This window comes from Eptesicus fuscus, chromosome 3 (genome assembly GCF_027574615.1).
Source record: "Eptesicus fuscus isolate TK198812 chromosome 3, DD_ASM_mEF_20220401, whole genome shotgun sequence".
In the NCBI taxonomy this organism is placed as follows: Eukaryota; Metazoa; Chordata; class Mammalia; order Chiroptera; family Vespertilionidae; genus Eptesicus; species Eptesicus fuscus.
The window spans coordinates 52472695-52494193 of NC_072475.1; the positions used below are offsets into that span (position 1 = coordinate 52472695).

Below are 21499 nucleotides of genomic sequence, written 5' to 3' on the forward strand. Positions count from 1 at the left end.
AGGGAGTAGAATAGAGCAGAATTAGGGGTGGGCTTCAGGTAAATCTATAATATTTTATTTCTTTTTTTAAAAGTACCTAAGCAAATATGGCAAACTGTTAGCTCCAGTTTAACCTATATAGTAGGGAAATAAGTGTCTACTACATTTTTTCTGAATTTTTCTATATTTTGGTATCTCAGAATTTAATGTATAAAAAATACTAAAAGTAACATTTTAAAAAATGAAATACGACATAAGAGGAGAGAAAGCAGGACTATGCAATGTAAATTAGCTGGCAACACTCTTTATAATAGAAAGGCAAGAGAGTGAGCATCGAGGAGCATTACTGCTGGGTCCTGGCTTCCACACACTAATTGGTGGTGCAGGAGCATTTAGGATTGTCAAGTGTACCTTGAGGAGAGTTAAGGAAGGGTTCCTGGGAGCAATTGAAAAGAAGAAAAAAAACATACACACCGCAATGTTCTCAGTGGTGTTATTTAGTGTTAAAACTCGGAAACCCACAGAATAGTTTACAAAAGAAATGTGACAATAACTTACACGACAGCCATACAGTCAGTCAGCGCAAGACAAGACAGAAAGACAGGAGAACACTTATGGGATGCCCCCCCACGTTGCGTCCCATGTTACGTGAAATGAGCAGAGACTCGAATTCTCCCACCACACCTAACGTACGCCTGCAAAGGGGACATGGAAAGATTATGATGGTTCCTTAGGTTTGGGGTTTATACTCTCTGTAGAAGCCGGTCACGATGGGCTCCCAGGCGGCCCTGGAACTGCTCCCAACTGCCCACTTTTCTCTAAGCCTTTTCTCCTCCCACTTTCTCACACCCACCCCACGGCCCAGGGTTCCTCAGAGCTGTGTATAGCATAGGTCAGCTCACATACGGGGAGCCCAATCCCCGGCACCCAGAGATCCTTGTGACAGACATGGCAGGACTAGGGTTGACAGGGTGCAGACCTGGAACTGAGACAGCAGCAGGATTCTCTACAGGACCAGCCGCATCACATACATGGGCTGGGCCCAGGGGGCTAGCAGGGCCGGGCAGAGGGACAGTGGGTGCCTTTCAGAAGGTTCGGGGGCCTGCAGCTGAGGAGGCCCACTCAGCTTTATTCTGCAGCAGCCACTCAGTGAGGCATGAAGCAAAGCCATTCAATGTACACAAAACACGGGCGAAGGCTGGGCCGTCACCGGTGGATGAGAAAAGTGTGTCAGGCCAGGAGCAAAAGCAGAAGGCAAACAAGCACAGAAAGACCAGCGTAACCCAGAACTGGCCTCAGAAATAACAAGAGGGACAGCCGGCAGGGAGAGAGCAGGAGCGGGAGACCTGGCCCCAGACCTCTTGTCCACTGACCAGCCGTGTGGCCTGGAACAAGTTGCTTGGCTTCTCTGGGCCCCAGGATCCTAACAGGTAACGGGAAGGGACAGGACTGCATGGCCTTTCCGATCCCCTCCAGCCCTGACCTCTGGCGGCCTGCTGCCAAATGAGGGAGGCGGGGCTCAAAACATCACGGTCCTCTAAGATCCCTCACACTAACCATCGGCCGCCAGCTGTAAGGTCGTGTGTGAGGGGACGGAGGCTCCGGTGGGTTACAGCCAGGGCCACACTGCTCCCCAATGTCACAGACCTCATCTGAGCCCAAGTCACGGGCTCCAAGCCATGCGCCCCTGCCCCGGGGCCTCTCCTTGGCAGGCTCGGGACAGAGGCTGCTGGTGGGGGACGCGCAGTGAGCTGGGTGAGGAGAGGAAGAACAAGGGTGCTCGCAGGCCCAGGCCGGGCCAGAGAAGGGCGACAGAGGCCAGCCTCTGGGACAATCCTCCGCCGCCCGACTCCGTCGCTTACTAGGGCTGCTTAGCTGTAATCACCCCGCTACATAAAGCAAACGGCTTTCATTTATAAGACATTAAGTCAAAGGCAGGCTTTGTGCCAGGTGACAGGGCTCTCTGGCCCGGGGAAGAGGGTTGGAAGGTGAGGTTGCCCCAGGCATCCTGACCCGTCCTCAGCAGCCCACGGGCCAGTGTGTGACTGGGAGGCCAAAGGCAAGGGCCGTGGACAGGGAAAGGTGTGAGGAGGGAAAGCAGGGAGCCCTTCCAGGTACTCGCTCCCTGCCCTCCAGTCCTCTGAGTGCCTGTGTGGGGCCGCAGGTGCAGGAGGCCTCCGTTCTCAGCCCCTCCCGCTGCGGCCCAGCTCCTCCTCCCCCCTCCCACCCCCCCCCCACCCCCCGCCAGAGACAGACTGGGGGCGCTCCCATGCACCGCACTACGTGGCCCCCTGAGATGGGAGTCCAAGCCCACCTGTCGGCCACACTCGCGCTGCCTGCCAGGATCAGCACGCAGGTCACTGTACCCTCCCACCATGCCTGGATTTGGACCACTCACCCAACTTCCCACCAAACGCCAGGACACCTGGGCTGCAAGAGCTCGTGGTGGGTGAGAGGGGCCCCACCTACTAGTACACAGAGCTGCAAGCGACACATTTCCCCTTTTTAAGAGGAAGCCCGCCTCCCCGCACCCGGAGGGCACATGTGAGGTGTGATGAGACCCCAGATGGAGCGGAAAGGATGAGCCGGCGCCTGTGGAAACTGGGCTGTGCTGGGGTCACAGGGCGGACCGAGGAGGGTCCAGGAGGCTCGTGTGCGCAGTCACACCCGTCCCCATCCACCCTCTTCCCTCTGCTGAACTGCGGGGAAGCGCTGAAGGCCTCTCCATCCAGGACCCAACCATCCCAGCTTTGCATCCACCCTTTTCAAAGCGCCTCATCAAAGCAGGTTTACACCACACGCAGGAAGGAAACGACCGCCCACAACCACCGCGCAGACGCCCTTTCATTTCAGTCTTCCTTTCTAAAACACTGGGGGAGCTGTGCGGACGGAGGCTAGTGGAGAAAGAACAAAAACTGCTCTGCGTACGGCCTGGGTTGGCAAGGTGGCAGAAACAGCGCGGGCAGGCTGCAGGCGCCGGCTCCGACCACGGTGCCACGGCGCCCTCCAGCGGCCGCGCGGTGCGGCGCACACGGCTCGTCAGAGCAGTGAAGTGACCCAGCCTTGGGGCAGGAGAGCCCTCCGCCCACGACTGGGTCTCAGGGAGGCGTGGTGACTCGCAGGAAAGGCAACGCCTCCTCCTCCAGGCGGGAAGGCCCGCGCAGATTCCAGCTCCCGAGCTCCCTCCAGCGCGCACCCCCAAGCAGGACACACCATGAGGTTTTCCTCCAGTGAATATTGCTCCCCTGATACTGACTCCCCTGTTGATCTCAGGCACAGGGCAGCTGGAAAATCAACCCCGAGGGACCTACAAAAGTTTGGCCTCCTGGAGATCAGTGTGATGCCTTCACTCCCCAGCCAGAGATATCTACAGGGACACAGGGAGGTGAGGCCCAGCTGAGATGGGTGAAAACTGGCCCTTACCCTGCCTCTGCGTGGGAGTTAGGGTGAGCTGGCTCTCACCTCCCCTTCCAAAAGGGGCCAGAAGCTGCTGATAATACCCTCAAACAGTCGAGAAAAGGGCCTGGGCTGGTCCTCACCCAGCTCTGGGTGGACCTGAACAAGTCGCTGTCACTCCACCTCCCGTCTGTCAGCTCACTGGAGGACTGGCTGCAGAGAGGTCCAGCGTTTTCTTCCTGCTCCAAGGCTCTGTGAAGCGAGCGAGACTGAAGCTGCACTTCCAGCAGACAGCCGTTGCTCAGACTGAATGTATTTATTAGGGGCAGCTGGGCTGGAGATGACAGATTGTGAGGTAGGCTACAGCCCACCCCGCACACTCCCTGTCTTGTAGTGTCTCCTACTCCCCAAGTCATGTCACCTAGTCCGGCCTCATGGTTTAGTGTGGGAAATCAAGTACGACACCAGGCATCTCAAACTTGGGGATGCCTTTATGGGTGACAGTGATGCCCAGATGAGACGTTGGTGAAAGCACTTTTGTAAGCTCTGAAGTGCTGGAAGAAAACTGTTGTTACTATGATTCTCCCCCTTTTTAAGAGGGAGCCCGTTCTCAGCCCCTCCCACTACATAGTAGTAAGACTTCCTCTTTCATTTTAGGTAGAACATGACGGTACATATCAGAAATTTCCAGACCATGTTCTTCGAAATACAAGTGTTTCCAGGGAAACACTGCAGGGTGAGGAGCGTCAAGGTACCTGTTTTTTCTTGTAAAATGCATTTTAGTAAATATGTAAGAAAAATACCAAATAAATTCATTTGTTTGTCCTTATCAATATACTAGTGGCCCAGTGCATGAGATTCGTGCACGGAGGTGGGGTGAGGGGTCCCTCAGCCCAGCCTGCCCCTTCTCACAGACTGGGAGCCCTCAGGGGATGTCCTACTGACTCCAAGGTGTTTGCATCAACACGGACTCCAGTCCCTTCACCATGAAAAAATGACAACTTTCTTTAGGCATTTTCAAGATGTGTCTTTCATAGGATATGACATTTCTTTTCTTTTTTTAATTTTTTTATCCTCAACTGAGGATATGTTTCCATAGATTTTTTAGAGAGTGTGGAAGAGGGAGAGACAGAAAGAAACATCAATGTGAGAGGGACACTTTGATTGGTTGCCTCCTGCATGAGCCCTGACCTGGGCCCTGGCCAGGGAGGAGCCTGTAACCTAGGTACATGCACTTGATCAGAATCGAACCCGGACCCTGCGGTCGGCAGGCCAAGGCTCTATCCACCGAGCCAAACCGGCTAGGGCAGGATATGACATTTCTTAGCCCCTCCAGCAGCGGAGTGTGGTGGAAAAACCCTAGATCACCTTCTGGGATTCTTATTACCCAAGTTACCAAGAACACTGCAAGTGGCAGCGTACAGGGAGCTTAGCCAATGAGCGGTCAGAAAAGGTGTTTACACTCGACCTGGTTTGGCTCAGTGGATAGAGCGTCGGCCTGCAGACTGAAGGGTCCCAGGTTTGATTCCTGTTAAGGGCATGTACCTTGGTTGGGGGCACATTCCCAGTGGGGAGTGTGCAGGAGGCAGCTGATCGATGTTTCTCTCTCATCGATGTTTCCGACTATCCCTCTCCCCTCTTCTCTGTAAAAAAATCAATAAGATATATTTTTTAAAAAAAGAAAAGGTGTTTCCTCTGCAGCTCATGCGCAGAGGACCCCCTGTGTTGTGTCCACTGGGCTAGAGGTGTGTCCCCGCCGCCTGGGGGAGGGGGGGCACACCCCTGAGGCCGGCATCCAGCCCCGCGTTGTGGGCACCGGGCTTGGGGGTGTGCGGAGACCCCGGGCCATGCGGCAGCCGCCAGATCTCTGCACACCCCTGAGGCTGGCAGCCAGCCTCACATAGTGGGCACTGGGCTGGGGGCGTGGACCCAGGCTGCCGCTTGGCGCCAGCACACGCACAAGCGGCCGCCCCGCCCACAGCCGCGGCATGTGCCCGTAGGCCCGGAGTGGCCGGGAGTGTTCAGGGACCCCGGCTGCTCAGGGCCTACGCACGGGCCTACAGGCTAGGAGCGGCCTGGGTCCCAAGGATGTTCCTGGGACCCAGGCCGCTCGGCGCCTGCGTATGCAAATTAACCCACCATCTTTGTCGGGTTAATTTGTATACTCACTCCTGATTGGCTGGTGAGCGTAGCGGAGGTATGGTCAATTTACATGTTTCTCTTTTATTATATAGGAGGATAATCATCTCATCATTAGTCTTTAGGGAAATGCAAATCAAAACCACAATGAGATGCTACATCACACCCACTAGGATGGCTATAATAAAAAAGACAGACAATAAGAATAGGCGGGAGAAACCAAGATGGCGGCATAAGGTAAACACCTAATTGTTGCCTACCACAACAATTTTGAAACTACAACTGGAAAACAGAGCGCACACTGCCCAGAACCACCGGAGAGCTGGCAGAGTGGAAAACCTACAACTAGAGAAAAACAGAGAGGGGGACGCTGAGCCTCAGGAGCTGTGGAGGTGCGGAGATCCGTGAGCGCGGAGGGGGAGGGCGGCTGAATACGCGGCAGGCTTGCTCACGGCGGAGGAGAGGGAGGGCAGCAGGCGCTGCGTGGCTAGCTTTCTCGTTTGGGAGAAAAGCAGGGCCGCCCGACTGCACTGAGGTCCAGCTGCGGTCGGGGAGAAACTGGGCTGTTTGGCAGCGGACGAGGCTTGAGAACGGCCTTATCTCAGAGGCGCGCAGCCATTAATTCGGGCACGGAGGAACCGGCCCTCTTAGAGCGGTGCCGACGGAAACCAAGTTTGTCTGCGCCACCCTGAGACTCCGCCCCATCCAAGCTGAGCACAGCCCTCCCAGTGACTGCATTTCTCGTTCGGGAGAAAAACAAAGCCCCAGCTGGGGAGAAACTGGTCTGTTAGGCAGTGGGCGAGGCTCGAAAGCTGCCTTCTCTCAGAGGCGCGCAGCCATTAATTAGGGCACAGAGAAACCGCCCCTCTTAGGGCGGAGCAGACGGGAAACCAAAGCTTGTCTGCGCCACCCTGAGTCTCCGCCCCATCCAAGCTGAGCACAGAAGCTCTCCCAGCGGAGACACTGCTGATCCTCACAGCCAACTGGCTTGGAGGTCAACTCCCGCCAGTGATACCAACAATCCCAACCACTCTGAACTCCAGTTTCTGGGGACACGCGGGGGACCCAGACGCCTACGGGACTCTCGGCCATCAGTTGGAGAGTGAGAGTGACTTTTCTGTCGGTGTGGACGACACCAGATTTCAACCACACTCATAAGGGACATTCAAGAGGCAGACTCAGTGAGCACCAAAGCCCTACTGTGTCTCCAGCACAGCAATTCTTCCGTTATATAGACAGCAGGCCCTCACAGCCAATTGGACCGGAGGTCAATTCCTCCCAGTGTACCAACAGCAATCAGGGCTTTTAACTTCACCAAGACTTTCCACTCAGCCCACAAAGGGGAGTACCAAGAGCGACCACCTAGGGTGATTGGGGAAGCTGAGCTACCGGCCCCTATAGGTCACCGACCACACAAAGCCACTCCATCAACACAGGGAGGCAGCCAAAATGTGGAGACATCGGAGTATGTCACAAGTAGGAGAGATAGATGAAAGCAAACTAATGGACGACACAGTGTTCAGAACCATAGTTATAAGGTTACTCAAGAATCTTCTAAAAACCGCTGAGGAACTTGAAGAGACCTTTAAGGACCTAAATGAGAATACTAAAAAAATGGAAAAGGACCAGTCAGAAATTATGCATACACTGTCTGAAATAAAGAATATACAGAGTAGACCACCGCACCCAAAGAGTCAAACCAAAGAGCTGGAATATGAGGAAGAAAAAAACACCCAACCAGAGAGGCAGAAAGAAAGAAGAATCCAAAAGTGTGAGGATAGCATAAGGAGCCTCCAGGATGGCTTTAAGCGTACCAATATCCGAATTTTTGGGGTGCCAGAAGAGAGAGAGCAAGATACTGAAAACCTATTTGAAGAAATAATGACAGAAAACTTCCCCCACCTGGTGAAAGAAATGGACTTACAAGTTCAGGAAGCGCACAGAACTCCAAACAAGAGGAATCCAAAGAGGATCACACCAACACACATCATAATTAAAATGCCAAGGGCAAAAGACAAAGAGAGAATCTTACAAGCAGCAAGAGAAAAACAGTTAATTACCTACAAGGGAGCACCCATACGACTGTCAGCTGATTTCTCAACAGAAACTATGCAGGCCAGACGGGAATGGCAAGAAATATTCAAAGTGATGAATAGCAAGAACCTACAACCAAGACTACTCTACCCAGCAAAGTTATCATTCAGAATTGAAGGGCAGATAAAGAGCTTCACAGAGAAGAAAAAGCTAAAGGAGTTCATCACCACCAAACCAGTATTATATGAAATGCTGAAAGGTATTCTTTAAAAAGAGGAAAAAGAAGAAAAAAGTAAAGATAAAAATTATGAACAACAAACATCTATCAAGTGATTCTAAAAATCAAGTGAATTAAAAATCTGAGGAACAGAATAAACTGGTGATCATAATAGAATCAGAGGCATAGAATGGGAGTGGATTGATAATTCTCAGGGGAACGGGGTGTCTGTGTGGAGGGTATGGGAAGAGACTGGACAAAAATCATACACCTATGGATAAGGACAACGGGGGGGAGGGAACCGGGTGATGGGGAGATATGGGGGGAAAAAAGGAGAAACAATTGTAATAATCTGAATAATAAAGATTTATTTAAAAAAAAATAAGAATAGGCGAGGATGTGAAGAAAATTGGAAACCTCAATACATTGCTGATGGGAATGAAAATGGTACAACTACTTCTGAAGACAGGCTGGCAGTTCCTCAAAAAGTTAAACAAAATTACCATATGACCCAGTCATTCCACTCCTAGGTTTATACCCAAGCAACCTGAAAACATATATCCACACAAAAACTTATAAATGAATGTTCACAACAAATTATTAATAATAGCCAAAAAGTAGAAACTTAAATGTGTCCATCAACGAATGAATGAGTAAAATTTGGTATATCCATATAATGGAATATTATTCAACCACTAAAAAGGAGAAGTACTGACACATGCACACAAACCTTGAAAACACTATGCTAAGTGGAAAAAGCCAGGAACAAACAATTACATACTGAATGACTCCATTTATACAAAATGTACACAATAGGCAAATTTATATAGAGAGAAAACAGATTAGTGGTTGTCAGGGCTGGGGGGGGAAGAGAAATGGGGAATGATTGCTGATGGGTATAAGATTTCTTTTGGGGTTGAGGAAACATCCTGGAATTAGTGGTTATAATTAAACAACCTTGTTTAATAGTAGAATAAGTTAAAAACTAATGAAATGTAGCCTGGCCATTGTGATTCAGTGGTTGAGCATCAACCCATGAACTAGGAGGTCACAGTTCAATTCCTGGTCAGGGCACATGCCAAGGTTGTGGGCTCCATCCCCAATAGAGGAGAGCAGGAAGCAACTGATCAAAGATTCTCTCTCTTATCTTTGACCAGTTAACTGCCATGCATCCAAAATGGGAACCATCCCCACACACCACGATATTTTGAATTTAATTTTTAAAAAAGCAACCACTTGCGTCTACAGACACTATGGCATACAAAGGGTTGATATTTCTATCCTTCTCTCCCTCTCCTTTCCTCTCTTTGAAATCAATGAAAACATATTTTAAGAAACTACTGAATTGTAAATTTTAAAGGGTGAGTTTAATGGTATGTGCATTTTTTAATTGCAAAAAAAAATGTATCATTGTCTTTTTTAAAATGGCCCATGAGAACAGAGAACAGTACGGACATCATGAAGCATTACTAGTGCCCAAAGCTGGACCATTTCATCTGTACATTGAAGCCCCCATAGCATTTACCAATCGCCCATGTATCAATGTATTTCATCTATACGATGAACCTTGGCCTATGTTACTGGCTTTACCTTATGATCCCAACGCATACCTGTGAAATTACCCAGAATTTATTGTATACACTACAGTAACACTATACAAAGTTATTCCCTACAGATCCAGAACTAAAGTCTTCCACGAGAAATGCATTGGTACACAGCTACTACAGTTGTTTCATGAACATATTATAATTTAAAAGAGTTCCACTGTTAAAATGCATTTGGTAAAATAACACTGTTCTCTAAATCCTATATAATAAAAGCCTAATATGCTAAGTGTCCAGTCGACCTGTTGGCTGTTCAACAAATCAAAGCTTAATATACTAATGATATGCTAAAGCTGCTCAACCGCTTGCTATGACCTGCACTGACCACCAGGGGGCAGACAGTCAACCGGTTGATCAGTCGCTATGATGTGCACTGACCACCAGGGGGCAGACGCTCAATGCAGGAACTGCCCCTGGTGGTCAGTGCGCTCCCACAAGGGGAGTGCCACTCAGCCAGAAGCTGGGCTCATGGCTGGCGAGCGCAGCTGCAGTGGTGGGAGCCTCTCCCAACTCCACAGCAGCACTACCGAGCGGAGGCAGCAGACGCAGTGGGCCGGGATGAGTGAGAGCAGCACAGCGCCTGAGCCCAGTTCGGGCTCCTCCCTGGCCCCATGCCACTTGGCGCACTGCTCCATCCCTCGGGGGATGTCCAACTGCCGGTTTAGGCCCAATCCCCACAGGCCATGCTGGGATCGGACCTAAACTGGCAGTCGGACATCCCCTGAGGGATCCCGGATTGCAAGAGAGTGCAGGCTGGGCTGAGGAACCCCTCCACCCTCACCCCCGTGCATGAATTTTGTGCACCGGGCCTCTAGTTCTATAGTATAAAATGCCACCTTTTCAATGAGCCTCTCATTTCAGGACACATTTCTTGGATCACCTTTTTGCAGACTATCGAAACATATTCAAACATTTCATGCTGGTGCCATGAGGAGCTGGGGAACCTGCATCACAGTGTCACCTATTTGTCATTCGCTCCCTCAGTGAGACAGCCAGCATCAAGGTCCTGACACTCAGGCTTCTTTCAAGCCCCAACTATGAGCTGAGGTACTCTTCAAAGACACTCAGTTTTGCTCTTGCAGTAAAAGAACCTCCAGAAATCCCCAATGGGCACAGAGAGCTTTAGCCATTGTCTTGTCACTCTAGACCTCAGCATACACTGCTCTGGGAATCCAACCATCGCTTTTAAGGATGGAATGCACGTGGCTTCCTTCTTATTCCTCATTTGTCATCTGGAGACTGAGCCGCCACCCAGCCTCATGCTCTAGGGAGGCTGAAGTTTGATGCATGAGGGGCAGATCACCAAGTACACTATGATTTCTTTGGTTGAATTAACACAGCCATCAATCAGTCAACTATAAAATATTATTGAGAACCTAGAATGTGCCAGGAACGGTGCTAAGAATATAATGGGGTGGGAGGAAGAGGGAGCACCTTCCTTCCCATTGTTTCACGCCTTCTCCATGGAGGCTGCTCCACAAGACCGGCACTCCTGGCCTCTTGCTCCCGCCTCTCTCCTCCCCACGGGGCACACACAAATGCCAGGAGAAGAAAGTGACCTGATGGGCGCGTGGGGGAGGTAGGTTTGACCTGGCCTCTTCTCCCCGGCCCTGGAATTGCCTGCAGAGCCCGCCCAACCCTGCAGGAAGCCAGTGGCTGTCCAGAGCTGCCTGTCCCTCCAGAAGTCCATCTGGTTTTTATGTTCCAGGTTAGGCGGCTCCTGCCCCCTGTGTCTGTGTATCACTTCCAACCAGGCCAGAAATAGGGGCGGCAATTATGGGGTTCCTGACCACCTCAGTAAATGAAGAAGGTTAAGTTACATCCTGCCCTCATGGAGATTACATTCCAGGAGGGAGAGGCAGACGGCAAACAAAGAGGACAGTTATATTCTCAAACTTTTGGAGCACGCTCCTACCTAAGGCCTTTCTGACAAGAGCTCTGTGTCCCAATAGCTCGCACTCTCACTTCCTTCAGTCCCCGCTCAAACGTCACCTTAGCAGTGGGCCATCCCTGACCACTTACACCAACAGCCAACAACCCCCCACCCCGACACGCATGTGTCCTCATCCTCTTGACTTCTCCCTGCACGACTAATCACAACCTGACTCCCTCTACATGTACTTGTGATGTGTTTAAAGTCTACCTCCCGCACATCCCCCACCACCCCGGAATGTAGGCTGCCTGAGGGCAGGGCCAGGTTCTGTTCCCGCTGTTCACAGGCACCTAGGACAGCGCCTGGCACAGGGCAAGCAATCAAGAACATCAGTTGAATGAATGAATGAACAAGTGAATATGTGCTACCAACAAAGTGATGAGAAAGATAACGCGTGTGGGTGCTGCTTCAGAAAAGGGAGGGGTTCAGTGAAGGCCTTTCTGAGTGGTTACCACCTGAGTTGTAACACAGTGGTGATAGCACAAGAGAAACACGACAACGCAGCCATATGGCTGTACTCCTCCAAAGGCGTGCCAATGGTGGCTCAATGAGCCTCACTGGGCCTCTGCAGGGGACTGGCCACCCCAAAAAGGAAGGAGGAGATGGCACAGGGTCATGCCAGGGGCACTGGGGCCTGCCCGTCGTATTGATTTTCCCAGAAGTCAGCAGAGTAGTACCGTGTTGTGAGACTGGACACCCAACAGCCAACACAGCAGCACTGGGCTGAATGCATTACAGCACAGTGCCATTTAATTCTCACCACCACGTGTGAGGTGGGTGCTTAATTCTCTTTTTACAGAGGAGGCTGAGGAGGCCCTGAGAGGCAAGGCAGATTCCCCACAATCACCCAGCTAGTAACTGGCCAACTGGGGTTGACACTCCGTGATGTCTCTCTCCCTCGGGACCATCTCATGCCCCACTCAGTGAGTTTTGCAGCAGGGGAGGATGTACAGGAGTGTGATGCTAAGTGACATGGGTTCCTGGATGGCACGGGCTGGGCCTGACCCGTGTCTATGTCCCCTGCAGCTTTGGACTCAGAGGCCCACATCCAGTGGGTGCTTGGTCATTCTTGGGGCTTCAAAGTGCAGTGTGGGCTCCTGAAGGGTGGGGCAGAGATGGCAGATTACCCAAAACCTGCCCTCTCCTCTCCTCCCTGACTAACCGACCTTTGGAAATGGGGTCCTCTGCTTTGGTTCTCCATCCTGCTGCCGGAACACAGGTGTGATGACTAAATCTCTAGCAGCCAACCTGGACCATGAGGACAAGGGCCACTCCCCAGAGATGGTGAAACAGAAAACTGGAAGGAGCCCAGGACCCTGAAAACTTCATGAAGGGCCCAGGAATGCCTACCTCTGGACTTCATTTACGTGAGAAATAAAGCTCAATCTTGCTTGTTTTTTATTTATATTTTTTATTTATTTCAGAGAGGAAGGGAGAGAGACAGAAACATCAATGAGAGAATCATTGATCAGCTGTCTCCTGCATGCCCCACACTGGGGATATGCCCTGACCGAGAATCAAACTATAACCTCTGGTTCATAGGTCGATGCTCAACCACTGAGCCACGCCAGCTGGGCTCTATTTGGGGTTTTCCTGGCATATTCTATCAAACCTGATCAACAGCGAGGAAGGGTTGTGGAAGAGAAAAATCTCGACCTAAGTTTGCGAAGTGTAGGATTCCACTCGACAGCATGAGACAGCAGAGGGCTCGGGAGCTCGTCCTACAGCTCAGGGAGGACGGGCGGGACAAGGAAGCTGAAGCCAGCTGCTGAGGGGCTGGGATGCTGGAGCACCCTGGGCGGACTGTTAGCCAGGAGCCAGGAGGTTTTGAGGGGAAGTGCTCTGATAACATCAGCACTTCAGCACGGTGAATGTGGCAGCCTTTCCCAGGCCAGCAGAACCAGGACAGCCTGGATGGAGGAGAGCTGTGCAGTCAAATGTTTCCTGAATGTCTAGAAGGTGCAGGCCGTGTGCCCCCGGCTGCACAGGACAGAATCCTGGAGCGGAGTCTGAAAGATGTCAGAAGAGCACCAGGCACTCCTGTATCCTTCACAGCAGTGATTCCCATGTCTGCCTCCGCAGCCCCACACAAGCTCAGATTCCCAGGCCCACCCAGAAGAGTAGGACTCACGGACAGGGGCGGGATTCTGTCTTTTTAGTAGCTGTCCCCAGGTGATTCTATGTGCAGTTCGTAGACATATTAAATAGGCTAGAAGCAGCTCCTTACCTGGTACCTGAAACAGTATATTTCCATACTATTAGAAGACAACAAGCCAGTAGATTTTGAAAGACTTTCCATAATAATCGAAACAACTAAGTAAATGTGTTGGGTTTATTTTTTTTTTAGCTATTTAATTAACCACAATATAATCTAAGGTCACTAATAACTAATGTCTATGATCTATTTCTGCAATCATTTCAGCAAAAAAATACGTATGTGTCACTTAAATATAGCCTGAGAAGACACCTCCAAGCGTGAGCATGAGTTCTATGCTAGCCCACTGCAGCCCTGTTCTGCATCTTGCAGACATGGTGGAGTCCCAGAGCCCAGCCAAAGGGATTCCCAAGATGTTCTAACACACATCAGGGCAAGTCTCCCTGGGAGTGAACTTACAAGAGAGAAGTGCTCCTTAAAGGGGAAACATGGTACAAAGGGAAAAACACTGGTCTAAGACAGGTCAGTAGCCCCCCTTCTTCACCCCCCTACTGGCCTTGGGCACGTTTCCTCACCTGTTGTGCTATATGCTCTTGAAGATCCCTTACAGCTCTGATGCAACCAGGGTGAGAATTTTTATAGTTTCCTTCTTCCTAACTAATATTGGAAAATGATTCTCGGTATAAAATGCACTCCCATATACAAGGCATGATGCTTTGGTGCTGGGGATACAATATTTAAGAGAAAGCAGGGTCCATGTCCTTAAGGAGTTTATGGTCTAGGAAGGCAGACAAATAATTCATTCAATAATTATGTAATTACAACTGTCATAAATATTACTAAGGAGAAGTACTTGGTGCTATGACAGAGCATAGTGAGACCTCAGGAAAAGTTTGCCAAGCAAATATAACATTTGTGCTGAAAGCAGAGGACCAGTTAACAGGAGCAATTTTCTGCTAGAACTGATAAACCCTTATCTGACCATCTGGCTAAAAGCCCCCGAACTCTCACACCTCATACCTCAGCAGGGTGGTGTTAATACCTCAGGTCACTTGCAGCGGCCTCCAGGCCTTGGGTGACAGCTATGGCGGTCAGAACTGGGCCCATAAAACAGACTCCAAGCTGGACCTGCCCCTGGACCAATATTTCTGGTGCGATGTGCCGAGCATTATGCATAGGGATGGGAGATAAGATATTGTAACAGCACCAGAAGGTACACAAGGGAGGAAGAGGAAGACATGTCCCCCACCCCCCAAGGAGGGGACAGTATCTGAAGATGGGCAAGACGTGGAGATGGAGAGAGAAAGCATCCTGACAGCAGAACGACATAAACAAAGCATGGAGGCTGGAAAGCACTGGGTGTGCAACACCTGCAGCTGGAGCTCAGGATGAGGGACAGCAGAGAGCTGGCAATGATGTACAGTGGCCTGAGTTGCCACCTTTAACTCAGGGAGTGAACAGATGACAATGCTGGTCTTCAGGGTGGTGTCTGGTGTCAAATCACAGCTCCCGCCCAGACTGGCCCTATGACCAAGAGCCCTCGGTGTTTCCACTGGACTAGTGCAGCATTTCTCAAACAGCAGAGTCCTAAGGGTCACCTGGGACAGGTTGCCAGGCCCCACCTCCAATTGGAAGATTCCAAGGGCCCCTCCAGCCACAAGCTCCAGGCCCTGGATTCCTGGCCTCCTACCACACAAAGTCCAGGCCTGGGTGACCTTCCCTGACTATGGTGGGTGTTCCTGCTAAGCAGGGGACAGACCTTTGATGCTGTGGGGAAGCAGGAATGGAGAGCTGTGGAGGGCTGGGCCCAGACTGCCTCCTAGTCTAGGGACACTGTCAAAAAAGGTGAAAGTGAAGAGTAGCCAAGGGCCCAGGGGGAAGGAAGGACATTCCGGGCAGAGAGTACAGCTTGTGTAAAGGCATATTCAGCACAGTTACGACCTCAGGTGCATGTAGGTGAAGGATGAGAAGCAAAGCTGGAAGGGATGTCCAGGCCCACAACACAGATAGCCCTACCAAGAAACGAGGACTTGATTCTGTAGGCAACAAAAAGCCTGCAGGATCCTGGCAAGAGCTCCCCGTAGTCATTTTCAGGGCACAAATACATGGCACATTATTCTTGCCTCCCCACCACCAACATCAGTCTCCATCCTTTACGATCACCTACGATTCCTATCCAAAAATCAAACCTCGGATCCCCTCTGTGCAGCTACTAGGTCAAAATGAGGCAAGCAATTTGACTAAGGCAATTAACACTAAGCCAGGGTCCCAGTCTCTGACGTCACAGGGAAAGGTTGGTCCAGCCTGCAACAAGTTGGCTAGCTAGCTCTGCTCTCCCCAGATGGCATCTGTACCTCTTGCAACTTTCTTTCTCTTGCTCCCTTGGAGGAACCAGCAACCCTAAATGAGTTCACGATCCTTGAGGGTGGGAAAGAAGGGGCACAGAGAGGGGAAGAGATGGTTCACACTGGCTGGGTTTGAGGATGACCAGCTGAAATACCTTAAAAACCAGAAGAAATGTTGGGGCAACTTCAACAATTCACGCAGCCTCACTAAGAAAGGTCCTGTCCAATAGACTCTGCACAGGATGACTACTGGTGTCTTCAAATGACGTGCTTCATCCTCAAAAGTCAAAGACTAAGAGGATAAAAGGAGGTGCAGACTCTGAAGGTACTGCTGAATCTCGCAATGCTAGCAAAGACGGGGCGTGCTGATTCTCTCGAGGGGGCCGCAGTTAATGGGGAGGGGATGGAGTTCTGGTCAGGGTTGTTAAGTTAGCACCGCGGCTCCACTCCTGCACCAGCTGAGTGCACGGGGCTCACGGACAATACTTTCAGTTCGCAGTGAAAGCACATTTCGGACGGGGCTGTGGGGGCGCAGGGGCGGTGGTGGTGAGGAGTTAGGCTTCCAGGGGCGTTGGCAGTGGGCAGCGCAATGAAGGCACTCCCCTCACAACCCCCGGAACCTGGCCTGGCGCGCACACTGGCCGCCCTGGGGATGCGGTGGGCCAACCGCCGGGAGCCCCCAGCGGCGGCCCCGCTCACCTTGCACTTGAAGCCGGCGGCGGGCGGCAGCAGCTCCCGAAGCAGGGCCTTGGCCACCTCGCGGCTGGCCTCCTCGCTCACGAAGTGCAGGTTGAGCACCTCGTGAGCCTCGAACTTGGCAAGGCGCAGCAGCGAGCGCAGCGCGACGCGGGCCTTGGCCTGCAGCGCGGCGTTGTGCTCCGCCTTGGTGAACATCATCAGCAGGTGGTAGTCCACCGGCCCGGCCCCGCCGCCATCCAGGCTCTTGGCCTTGGCACCCAGGGCGGGCGCCACGGACCCCCGCGCCTGTTCCGGCACCGGCGGGGAGGGCGCCGCGGGGGCCCCGGCGCGGGCCTCCTTCAGCCTCTTGGTGGCGCTGGAGAAGGTCTCCCGGCCCGAGCCCAGGTAGTAGAAGGCACAGACGGCGAGCGCCGCGGCCAGCAGCAGCGCGCAGTAATGGGAACGCACAGCGCCCAGGCGCGCCATGGCCCGAGCGCACGGGGCCCCGCCTCGGAGGATGCCCATGCGGCCAGCACCGGGCACCCAGCAGCCGGAGAGGAGCCGCGGAAACCCGTAGCCCGGCAGCCACTAGCTGCACCGCCGGCGGGCGGCGGCCATCGCGGGGGCGGAGCTACGCTGCACTGAGCCAATCCGAGGGCGCTGATGCGCGGAGAGGCGGGGCCCGAGCTGCCGGGCGGCCGCTGGGTCCTAGGTTCAAAAGGATTAAAGCCGGGATGAACCGCGGCAGTGGCAGTGAGATCTGAGCGGGACTCGGGGGTGGAGAAAGCCGAAGGCCTGCATGAGCTGTGAAAACTTGACCTCTTAAGTGCCTAGCCGCAGGCGCTAGGATCGAAGCTGAGCCTTCAAAAGTCCCAACGCAGGACCTTCGGTTAGCAAAAAGACTAAACTGCACGCACAAAGAGGAAATGTGTTCTCTCTATCCCCTTCCCTCCCTAATTTCTTTGAGGCCTTAAGTTCTCTCCCGACTCCACTCACATCGTGGAGTCGAACTGGAGCTGAGGAATTTAAACTAGCAATTTCCTTCCCCATTTCACGGTGAAGTGGGGTTAAAACTTGAGGTGGATAGAAAAAGCCTTTCACCGGACTTGTCATCTCCGAGGCGACCAGAGGTATCTAAAGAATGTGGCCAGCAGGGGGACCCCGCTGCCCAAAACTTTGGAATAGTTCAGAGAGCCCCAAAGGAGTAATACCAGAGATTGTAATGCTAATTTTTTTTTTTAATCTTTATTGTTGATAAAGATTTTTTTAAAAAAATCTCCAGCTCGCCCCGGCCCCCGCCCCAGGCTTTTACCACCCTATTGTCTGTGTCCGCGGGTTATGCATATATGCATACAAGGTTTTTACTTCAACACTTAAAAAGCCTTAATATGTACCAGGTAGTTTTGCAAATTCTAAACTAAGGCACATTGAGGTAAATTCTCCAAGGGCACACACACATTGGCAGCTTTGCCCCTAGACCGTTGGAAACTGTCAACTATATAAAAACTCATTAACTTCAGTCTCTTAAGGACTGATGATACACCACAGCGTGTAAGTACCTGGTAAACATGTACAGATGGTCTGTGTGCTTGAAGAGGTGGAGGTGAAAATACATGGAAAAAACTCTCTCACCAGTCTATTGTGCCATGTCATTATTCCTCAAAGTGTGGTCCCCAGAACACAATTCATCTCATTTTTAACTCTTGTTCTTTTCAACCAGAGCAACACTTTTCTGACAAACAGTGGACCTCTGAAACAGGCTTGGCAGCAAGTTCAGTGCGTACTACTCATCTTTTTTAAACAGACCGAAAAAACCCTATAGCAGAATTAGCTCAGGTGAGTAACAGGTTCTTTGATTCATGTAATCTTCACAACTCTGAGAGGTAATATTTGCATTTTACAATAGAGGAAACTGAAAGTTAGACAAATAAATTGCCCAAATCTAGTTGGCTAATGAGTAATGGAACCAGGACCCTAACCCGAGTCTCACTGCTTCCAAAGCTCAAGCTTTTAGCCAAGATTAGCACTTAAAGCAGTAATTTGAGCTCGGTATTGTGTGTATTGTGCCACAATCTTCAGCAGATGACACGGTGGTGAAGAGAGCAAGGCTCTCTTAAGAGCCCGTTTAAAGCAAGTTAAGAAGCTGGACTTTCACAATGGAAGACCACTCTGCCTCTACAAGCCGACAGACATCAAGCAAGTTACTAAATTTCTCTGAGCTGCAATTACATCCATACACCAAATGGGGTTAATACTGGTACCTATGCCTCATGGGGTTATGAGAGGAAATAGATTAAAAAGCAGAACTGTACCTAACACGTAGCAAACCAATATAAAATATGCTAGAAATGCCAAGCTCTTAAAAAAGTCTAAATAGCCAATAAATACCAAAATACAATTTAGCAATCATAGCTTTTCGTGGGTATTTACAAAGACTAAACCCCATATCTCCATTAAGACTTCATTACATGTTCCACAGAATCCCCACAGCAGTGTGCTACAGCTATATTATTCTTCTAATGATTGTTTATAAGGGAGAAATAATTCTCAAATTGTGCCTTTTAAGCCTCTAACCTACACCATCAGTAAGGTAGCTCTTTCCTCTGTCACTTATTCTAGAATTTATTCAACAAATATTTTCTTCTTCAGACCTTTATAAGACCTAGGTACTCCTAGGATTAATGAATAAGAAATGAGTAACAAGATAATTTAAATTTAATTTAAAGCTAGAAAATCAGTTGACACAGGAAGGAACTGGTCTTACCTCAAGATTCCCTTATTCCCAATTCTTAGTAAAACCTAATTTGCAGCTTCCTGAAGAATGCTATTGCCTGGAATCTAAAACAGTAAGTTGAAAGTAGTAGCCAGTCATTTGTTTAGTAGTTACCAAGTGACTACTACACTACATGCCAAGCCTAGTAGCATCAGAGGATACAGCAATGAAAAAGAAAGAGAAAACAAAAAAACAAGAATCCCTGCCCTCGTGGAGTTTACATTGTAGCGGGCGAAATAGACAAGTACAAAAAAAAGTAATAATGTAGGATGTCAGATGGTGATATGTGCTATTTCCTCAGCTTAAAATAGATACATCTGGGTGTATAATATGACTGACTAGACAAGGAATTTTGGTAGGCACAATTACCCTTCCATTCTTACTTTTAACTTCGGCCAACTTCTCTGACTTCTGACCATAGATTAGAGGTGATTGGTTTTTCCTGTTGTATAATTTCCACATCTGTAACGTCAGGTAGATTATCAGATTTTGCTGTTGTATTGACTACTACCCAATATTGTCAACCAGGCACATTCCTTCACAGCAGATGAGGGTGTGTTCATTGGTACAACTTTTCTGGAGGACCCAACAGCAATCCTAAAATCTTTACGGCCTCTAAAAGAACTTTCAGTTCTCTTTTCTATCCAAATGCTTGTTTCTCCCCGACAGTGGTTCTCAGATTTTGGTTGGCATTAGAAGTACCTGGAGGGCTTAGTGAAAACATAAAGGCTCAGGCCCTACTTATCTCCAGTGAGCCTGAGCCTCAATGGTGATTGTTTCACAGACTAAAGTTTGAAAAGCACTACCCTAGACCCATGGTCGGCAAACTGCAGCTCGGGAGCCACATGCGGCTCTTTGGCCCCTTGAGTGTGGCTCTTCCACAAAATACCATGGCCTGAGCGAGTCTATTTTGAAGAAGTGGCGTTAGAAGAAGTTTAAGTTTAAAAAATTTGGCTCTCAAAAGAAATTTCAATCGTTGTACTGTTGATATTTGGCTCTGTTGACTAATGAGTTTGCCGACCACTGGCCTAGACCTTCACCCAGCCAACCTCTTTCAGACCTTGGCTCAGATGTCACTGCCTCAACAAGTGGTCTCTAAACATTAACCAATCCATGTCTGGCTGAGGCACCATCCTCCACAATCCCCCGAGGGCCATCTATAAATTAGCCAGTCCCATCTTTCTCTGTTGCAAGGCAGATTCCAAGAGAACAGGAAGTGTCTACCTTTTTACCAGAATATCCCTAGTACCTAACACAGTGCCTGACTCACTGAATAAGCCACAAAAATATACCCACCCATTGTGAACCAGCAGTCTAGGAAATCATTCTAAGGAAATAGTCAAGAAAGTACTCAAATATCTAGCCAAAAAGATAAAGCAGAGCTAGGTTTATCATGCCAAGAAATTGGAATCAAATGTTCATAATACAGGGGCTAAACTAAAATGATGCTTTCAATAAAAATGGTGTATTCAACAAATGCAAGTAGAAACTTTTTAAAAAATAATAGAACCTATAGAGACTCGAGACATTATTAGCCAACTGCAATGAATGAAACATGAATTCTGATTTGAAGAACCTATTTTAAAAAAAACACACACATTTGGGACAATCGTGAAAATGTGAATACGGACTATAGTTTTCTAGTTTAAAGAAGTGTGGTATGCCCTGGCTGGTGTTTCTCAATGGTTAGAGCACCAGCCCACAAACAAAAGGCTGCAGGTTCCATCCCACCCGGTCAAGTGCAGGAGGCAATCAATCGATGTGCCTCTCTCCATCTCTCTCCCCGCTCCCTCCCTTCCACTCTCTCTCTAAAATAATAAATAAATGTAGTATTATGCTTGGCCTTTTTTTTTTTTTTTAACAGTTCTTCTTTTAGAGATACATACTGAATAATTTCCTGGTTCAATGGCAGGGATTTGGTTTTTAAAAATCTGGGTAAGAGAAAAAAATGGGTGGGAGTACAAATAAAACAATGTCAGTCATGAGGTAATAGCTACTACTGAAGTTATTCTACTTTTTATATGTTTGAATTTTTCCATAATAAACTATTTTTAAATCCTCCTCAAAGTGATGTAGAATATTTACGGACTTAAAATTTTGTATCCCATTTATTAACCAAAAGAAAAAGGTAACAAAACAGTATGATCCCATTGTATATAAATGCATATACCCAAAGGTCTATAAAGACATATGCCAAGGAAGTAAGTTTCCCCTCAGTACTCTCCAACAGAACTTACTATGATGCT

At 49.7% G+C, this 21499-nt stretch overlaps 1 protein-coding gene across 3 annotated transcripts in view; it reads right to left on the bottom strand.

The window, feature by feature from the left end:
- XXYLT1 (xyloside xylosyltransferase 1) overlaps positions 1-17110 on the bottom strand; it is a 193499-nt gene extending 176389 nt beyond the window's left edge. For all 3 annotated transcript variants that reach the window (XM_054713844.1, XM_054713845.1, XM_008151637.3), the window contains exon 1: positions 16502-17110. In XM_054713844.1, coding sequence (XP_054569819.1) covers positions 16502-17005 — 504 coding nt within the window. In that variant the 5' untranslated portion in view covers positions 17006-17110. The remainder of the gene's footprint in view (positions 1-16501) is intronic.
- Positions 17111-21499: the final 4389 nt, after the last annotated feature.